Below are 8,335 nucleotides of genomic sequence, written 5' to 3'. Positions count from 1 at the left end.
CAGAAATTCTTAAGCTTCCTTCCAACTCTTACATAGTATGATTCTGTGCTTCTGCAGGAATTCTTAATTGATAAACTGAGTCTTCCATAAATCAAGAGAACTGATGTGTACTGAAATAGCACAGCTGAACTAAACCTCTCCTTGTTAGGAAAAAAACACAAAGACCATGTTCAAAGCTCAACTTTCCAAACCTTACTAGACCCAGTTCCTCTTCAGCCAGACCAAAGAATAGCCCATAGGGTTAAAACCAAATATCTTAATTATATAAATTACTTTTAAAGTATAACGTAAACCCATTAAAATATATTAAGTCTATGCCAGTTTTCCTACATTCTAATTTACAATATTTTCATTTTATCTACATTCAAGATAATATCTACAGTTAAGGAAGGGGGGCTATTTAATATTCTTGCACTTCTAAGCTCTAGTAAAAGTTAAATAAAACACAGATGAAGAATAGAATATTAATAATTATCATATTCTGCCAAATTGTTAATGAAAGTATGCTGAGTACTATTTATGGGCTAGAGAAACAACGCAAAGGTAAAAAAGGAAATCCTGCTAACAAGTGCTGACGATCAAATGAATTTAGTTATGTTATGCCATTACTTAAAAAAGGAGGGAGAGGATTTTAGCAGAAACCTATTTAGGTAATACTGAATCATGACATTCCAGCAGCTTTTATGAAAAACTAATGTATAAAGTAGTGTTTTGGTACTAGTGCAGTGCAGATTGGTTTTTCTTTGTCTAACTATGGACAGCAAGTGAGGCACTTAACTGTAAAATAGAAAAATATATTTTAAAAGACATTCAAAATCATTCAGAAAAGATAATTAGCACTGTTGAAAAAAAGTTAGAAATTCCATTTTTATTTAACATGCATTCAATGTTACACATGTTTCACTAAGGAAAATCCTTCTGAAAGTAAGATTATTGTTTTATTTATAAGAAACAGAAAATATTTCCTTTTCAAGGGATTCTGGATTTCTAAGAATAAAATCCAAGTCGTCTCAACCTGAGTGCTACATATTTATAAACTGAGAAAAATACATCTTACCACACAGGAAAAATGTTATGACTATCAACAAATACCATGAGCTGGGAGTAGCGGCTCCTGCTTATAATCCCAGATACTCAGGAGGCTGAAGTGGGAGGATCACTTGAGCCAGGAGTTCGAGGTTATAGTGAACTATGATCATGGCACTGCACCAACAGAGCCAGACTCCATCTCTTTAAAAAACAACAACAAATGCCACGTACCATGTGATCCTCAACTTTATCCTTGAAGGATCAGATGCTTTTATTTTATATAACTTCAAAGAAGGGCACCTAACGACTACAACAGAATAATTAATAGATATTTAGCACCTAAATTTAGAGAACACTTAAGTATTGCCATAGTTTTAAATAGCTGTATATCTGTACGTTGAGGGAAACCAAATACATATTGTTCAATGATATTATCCTTAATTACAAATGCATCCACCTACAATATTCAAACACAATCTTATTTCTCCCTTAAGTTGCAGACATATATATCCCTTTTAACAAGTAAAGGGAGGTTTATTATTTCTTCACCATCATTAAATTGTCTTCCAAATGTGGCACTTTTCAGGTTAGACAAAAGCAGTTCCTAAAAAGTCATTCATATTCGACCATTAGTATTACTTTAAATGTTCTTCTCTATGGGACAGAAGTCAAAAGTGAAGTGAATGGCTGTAGACCTTCTGTTGAAATACATAATATAAGCAGGAACAGAGGAGATGAACATACATTAATTTCTGACAACATATTGGCACATAAATGCTTATCTATAGGGTGAAAAAGCACTTAACGAAAGGATAAATATTTGCCATGACAGTATTTCAAGTGAATGGAGACTAGTGTTTCCTTTCTTCATATCTAAGTGAAATATTCTTGTGTTACGTAAGTAAACTTGACTTTAATTCTGGATAGAACACTTTACTTCATATGTTAAAACTGATGCACGACATTAACTGAAGTTTTCCACGAGGCAATTTGATCATTCCCATTGAGAAATCTTATAATCCTACCTTTTCTTAATTTACTTATAGAAAGGCTTTCCTTGACTCTGAAAGGAGGGAAAAAGGCTTTAAAAAAACATTTTACACCAGGGTGACTGGCAAATTTCAATAGTTCACAATCCTCATATTTCTCATTTATATTTGCTTTATCAAATTTCATTCCTTACTATATAATTACTTTTCTCAGACACAGAAGAGCCAAAATTCTCTTATTTATATATTTAAGGTTTTTTTTTTATTTTCTTTAATATATGCTAGCTTATTTATGAAAGTAAATGAGTACATGAAAGGAACAGGAACATTGTTGATGCAATTCAGTTAAGAAATAAAGTGCATATATGCTGTCAATATAAATAGTTTGGTACCTTACAGCTAAGTAAAAAGCTAACAAAATCAAAATGAAAACTCAGCTCAATATCTAGAATCTGAAAAACATGAGACATGAATACAAATTCTATATAAATAGTAACAAAATTAGGGGTACGGAGTACTCCCCTCCAAAAAAAAAAGGCAACTGAAAGTATTTTTAAGAAAAGTGGGTATCTGCTTCCCAAAAGACCAGAACATGCTACACAGTAACACCAACATGCAATAGCTGAAACGCAGAATCACATTCTGGCTGCTGCCCTTGAACTTCTGCATTTAATTTAGAATTCTCTTGTGTCTGGCTAATTTCACCTTGCAAAGGAGGAGATATGCCATGACTCTCATCTACAGAAGCACCGTCAGACAAGGTATCTAACTGTACTGGGAAACAAGCAATGTGAAGTTTACTATCTCTTGTCTCTCTATCAAAACTGGTCCTCTCATCAGCATCTTCCAGCTGTTGAACTGAAGTTAAATACTGTTCAAGCAGACTATTGTCCTGCTCATTATTTGAGCTTTCCTTATTCCACTCACCATGTTCCTCACTAACATCCCCTAAATCTGATTCTTTGCCATATCTCACTGTGTCAATGGAATTCCCCATTATGGAGCTTTCACTGCCTTCTGTGGAACTTTTCTCAAAATCCAACGAATCCCGCAAAGGATGAACTTGTTCTGTTAGAGAGGAATGAAAACCAGAGTCTGGAAATTCTGGTAATGATTTATCTTGAGGAGCTACATCAGAAGCAATGAACCAATCAGCATTTTGATCAGAAGAGGACTCCTGGCTTTGGGTAAATAATGGAGGTTTCGATGGCACAAGGGTACTTGATATAGGAGGAACATCAGTATGCCAGGAACTTAGACGCTGGTCCACTGTCTGTTGCCAAACCTGTAGAGACCTTACCTATAAACCAGAGAATACAGTTGTATTATAAAATAAAAAGTGTCTTTTTTGTTTGTTTTTGAGACAGAGTCTCACTCTGTCACCCAGGCTGGAGTGCAGTGGCACAATCACAGCTCACTGTAGCATCAACCTCCTGGGCTCAAGTGATCCTCCCACCCCACCTCTGCCTCCTAAGCAGCTAGGACTCCAGGTGCCCACCACCATGTCTGGCTCTTTTTTTTCCTTTCTTTTTTCAGATGGAGTTTCGCTCTTGTTACCCAGGCTGGAGTGCAATGGCGCAATATCGGCTCACTGCAACCTCCGCCTCTCAGGTTCGAGCAATTCTCCTGCCTCAGCTTCCCAAGTAGCTGGGATTACAGGCGCCCACCACCACACGTGGCTAATTTTCTATTTTTAGTAGAGACAGGGTTTCCCCATGTTGGTCAGGCTGGTCTCAAACTCCTGACCTCAGGTGGTCCGCCCACCTTGGCCTCCCAAAGTGCTGGGATTATAGGCGTGAGCCACTGTGTCCATTCATCTGGCTAATTTAAAAAAATTTTTTTGTAGAGATGGGGTCTCACTTTGTTGCCCAGGATAGTCTTGAACTCCTGAGCTCAAGCAATCCTCCTGCCTTGGTCTCCCAAGTGCTGGGATTACGGGCACAAGCCACTACACCCCACCTGTCTATTTTACAATTTTCCTTTGAGCTCTTTTCTCCAGCAGTCATGAAGTTGGCAAATGGTAGAATTGGAGCTAGAAACTGCTGACTCCCTTTATCTTTTCCACAGCATCCCAAGCCTAAAACCAGACTGGCACAAATGGTACATGTCCCTGGTAACAAAAGGCCTTCACCAGGAGTGGGGATGGGCCAAAGCAATTCCCTTGCTTCTATTAGAAAAACAGCCAGAAGCACAACAGTATATGTCTAGCTGACTAAGGGGTCAATAATGTATTCAAGATATAATGAGATCTAGTCAATAAGACAGGTTAGAGCCCTTGATATAAATAGATCCCTGTAAAATAAGCCTCATTTTAGATACCCAGGTAGAGATTAGAGTTTTTAAGTATTATCTAACAATACAGTATATGCAACTTTCTAAAATACCTAAAAATATACCAAATTCTTGATAATATGACCTCTACATTTCTAAAGTATAACAAAAATTCCAAAATTTTACTGCAAATACTGCAAACAAGAACGCAATATGTACAGTTTTTAGTTTTCCTTTGATCCCCCTCCAAGGTAATTACTGACAGCAACTTGATGCATATCCTTCCATACTTTTTTCTAGGTAGTATTTTCAAATACACAGGGAAGCTGAGCACACTGGTCTGTGCCTGTAGTCCCAGCTGCTTGGGAGGCTGCAGCAGAAGGATCACTTGGGGAGTTCAAGGCTGTAATGCGCTAATGCTGTTTTTTTTACTAAACAGTATTATTTTGGAGATCTTTCCATATCGGTCAATACTATTACCTTATTCTTTTTAACTGTTCCATGGTATTCCACAGTATTATTGCTCTATAATTTAACCATTCCTCTATTGTTGGTAACTACAAAACCTTACAAATCAATAATTATTTTTTCATTTTATAGGTCAAATCTTATTATAACAAATTTGGCCAGGTGATGTGGCTCACTTTAGGAGGCTGAGGAGGAACATTGCTTGAGCCCAGAAGTCTGAGACCAGCCTGGGCAATATAGCAAGACCCGATTTCTATAAAAGAGAAGAAATGAAAATTGTATTAAAATATTTTCAAGAAATTATCATCAAGAAGTATTTGATGTGATACAATGCTAGTAAAACCAACTGCCTAAATTATCCCTAAAATATGCTATTATAGGATTCAAATACTCTCCTATACAGTTATGAATACTTTTTAGGATGTGCATATTGTAGCCATATACTATCTTAATCACCATGCATTCAAATATTCCCAAAAGACAGATCAACAGCTACATGAAACTTCAAATTGGGGATGTTGTATCTATTGGAAAGCTCTAACAGCCTTCAATTAAGCCACTTTCCTCCTGCTTTATACTATTTTGTTTTTCTTGTCAAAATTGTCAGAGTATTTTTCTTCAGATTAAATAAAATGCAATAAAGTTCACTGTCTTAGTTCAGAGTTAGTGGCAAAGAACACAAGCCATACCCTTAACCTTGAACAAGAGTGCTTAATACACCTGAGTACTCTACAATTATCTCAATGAATATACAAGTTTTATTTGATCACATACGAGGTAAGTCAGAAGGAGGGAGTTTACCTGGTTCCAAAGGAATCTGAAAGCTTCTTCTTGTACAAATTTTTTAATACGTTCTTCATCTCTTTCTTTTCGTAATCTACAATAATTCAAAACACATTATTGACATAAGGAAGGGTGCTTCGACTCATACTTCCTGTTACAACTAATAAACACACGCATTGCAAAGAGATTAATAATCTAATAGTTGTCTTTCCCACTTTCAGAATATCTAAATTAAAACTTTATTTTATTTTTATTTCTTTAAACTCAGAATCAAAATGGAACAGTTTTATAAGTGACATCATAAACCTTAATTTTGAACTGTGACTCAAAGTAGAAGCCAAATGAGATATGACTGAAATACAGGTATTAGTTCTACAAACTATTTCCAATAATAAAATGTTAAATGGCTCTTTGTCTGGCTTCAGTTTCTCAGCCAAACAAACCGAAGCAACAGAAAGTGCAAAAAAGGAGTGGCTATCCAAAGCCTCCAAAACAATTAAGGGTCACACTTAAGTATTCATGATCGCAGCTTGAAACACCCTCTCCTAAAGACTAATCCCATCAAACTTCACTATTCTGTTTGCCCAGGTCTCTGACCTACTCCCTGCTAATAAGAGACCTCCCATCCCTTATTACTCATTCATTAAAGTCTTAGCTCTGGGCTCACTGCTGTTGTCTCCATACTTAGGCCTATCACAAACCTAAGGCTCCTCTTTAGTGATCCATTATCACCCAAACTGTCAACACCATTTTGTTCCACACCTCTGACCCAATTCTCCGCTTTCTCTAGCCCCCCAAGCCTTTCTCCTGTGCCATCTAGAACTTCTGAATTATAATCAGCAAAATCCCTTATATACTCCATCTCTCTCTGAACTTTTCCTTGTCCAAAGCAGACCCACTTCTGAGAGCACTATAGCCCTCTGAAGTAGAAGCTATTTTTCCCTCTCACATATCAGGGTTGAAAGATTGCTTCTCACTGTTGTTTTCAAATGATTCTTCATCTCCCTCCTTTAACTCCTGCCATCCTGCTAAATTTCCCTCTTTGTCAAGTACTGACCTCCTACCATCTGCTCCCGTTCACTGAAGTCTCAGCACCAGGCTTTCTCTTTGCCCCATACCTGTCATAATTTTTGGAGAACTCAACATTCACATGGATGCTCTAACAATAATCCACCCCATGTCAGTCACCCATTCTCATAGGTGACCCTAGACCAAATCATTTTGACTACACCACTTTCAGAAATGGTTCTAAGCACCCAACACCAACCACTACTTCCTATCCTCCCAGTTCACTTGCTATTGTACCTTACTGCAACAATCCAGACCTCCAGTCCAATGATCCTTCCCTCCTGCCTTCAGTTCCCTTTTACTTCATTTAAAATTCCAGCCAGGTTGGGCACAGTGGATCACGCCTGTAATCCCAGCACTTTGGGAGGCGAAGGCACACAGATCACCTGAGGTCAGGAATTTGAGACCAGCCTGGCCTACATAGTGAAACCCTGTCCGCACTAAAAATGAAAAAAAACAAATTAGCTGGGCATGTGGTGGGTTCCTGTAATCCCAGCTACTCGGGAGGCTGAGGCAGGAGGATTACTTGAACCTGGGAGGCAGAGGTTGCAATGAGCCGATATCGCGCCACTGCACTCCAGCCTAGGTGACAAGAGCAAGACTCCATCTAAAAAAAATTTTTTTTAATAAAAATAAAATTCCAGCCAGCAAGGTGACTCACACCTGTAATCCCAGAACTTTAGGAGGCTGAAGCAGGAGGATTGCTTGAGGCCGGGAGTTCAAGACCAGCCTGGGCAACACAGACTTCATTTCTTTAAAAAAAAAAGTACTTTTAATTAGCTGGGCATGGTGGTGCACGCCTATAGTCCCAGCTACTTGGAAGCCTGAAGTGGGAGAATCCCTTGAACCCGGGAGTTCCAGGTTATAGTGAGCTATGATCATGCCTCTACACTCCAGCCTCAGCGACAGGGCAAGACCCTGTCTCAAAAAAATATAAAATCTAAGATCTACCATTATTACTCCCTCTCAAATATCTTCAGCTCTCTTGCCCTTCCCCCGCTCTCTCTACACTATCACCTAGGAAAAAAATCATTCCTGGCTGAACAAAATTAACCACGCCTGAATCAGAACAGAACAGCTAAGAATTGCCGATGAAAATCATACAACCTGACCTATTATTTTACACTTTTAAGTATTTTCTCACATCGTCCAGCAACCCTCCTCCATTTTCCTCATAAGGTCATCCTTAAGATGACTACCTCACACCTCATACTTCTTTCCTTACACTTCCTTCACCCCCTCCTCATTTTCAGGCGCTGACCACATCTTATACGTTATTGAAAAAGCAGCAGCATCAGACAGGACTTTTTCCCATCTCCCACCATCAAACCTACCACCTTACCTGCTCCCGCTCCCATCTGAGGCCACTTCCTCTACTTCAACACTGCATTTCTTCCTCTCTTACCTTCTTAAGAACTGCAATCCTGGCCGGGTGCAGTGGCTCATGCCTGTAATCCCAGCAGTTTGGGAGGCCGAGGCGGGCGGATCACAAGGTCAGGAGATCAAAACCACCCTGGCTAACACGGTGAAACCCCGTCTCTACTAAAAATACAAAAAATTAGCTGGGCGTGGTAGCAGGCGCCTGTAGTCCCAGCTACTCTGAAGGCTGAGGCAGGAGAATGGCCTGAACCTGGGAGGTGGCGCTTGCAGTGAGCCGAAATGGCGCCACTGCACTCCAGCCTGGGCAACAGAGCAGACTCCCTCTCAAAAAAAAAAAAAAAAAAAAA

The 8,335-nt window shown here is 38.8% G+C and overlaps 1 protein-coding gene across 2 annotated transcripts in view; it reads right to left on the bottom strand.

Annotated features, from left to right (window-relative positions):
* Positions 1-464: 464 nt before the first annotated feature.
* The window catches only part of CEP97 (centrosomal protein 97), a 37,255-nt gene continuing 29,384 nt past the window's right edge, over positions 465-8,335 (bottom strand). For both annotated transcript variants that reach the window (XM_017869516.1, XM_017869517.1), the window contains exons 10-11: positions 5,559-5,634; positions 465-3,318 (exon numbers count right to left, since the gene is read on the bottom strand). In XM_017869516.1, coding sequence (XP_017725005.1) covers positions 2,614-3,318; positions 5,559-5,634 — 781 coding nt within the window. In that variant the 3' untranslated portion in view covers positions 465-2,613. The remainder of the gene's footprint in view (positions 3,319-5,558; positions 5,635-8,335) is intronic.

The sequence above is a fragment of the Rhinopithecus bieti genome, unplaced genomic scaffold (genome assembly GCF_001698545.2).
Source record: "Rhinopithecus bieti isolate Rb0 unplaced genomic scaffold, ASM169854v2 scaffold_4640, whole genome shotgun sequence".
NCBI classification, from domain to species: Eukaryota; Metazoa; Chordata; class Mammalia; order Primates; family Cercopithecidae; genus Rhinopithecus; species Rhinopithecus bieti.
This window is presented reverse-complemented; position numbering and strand designations above follow the sequence as displayed.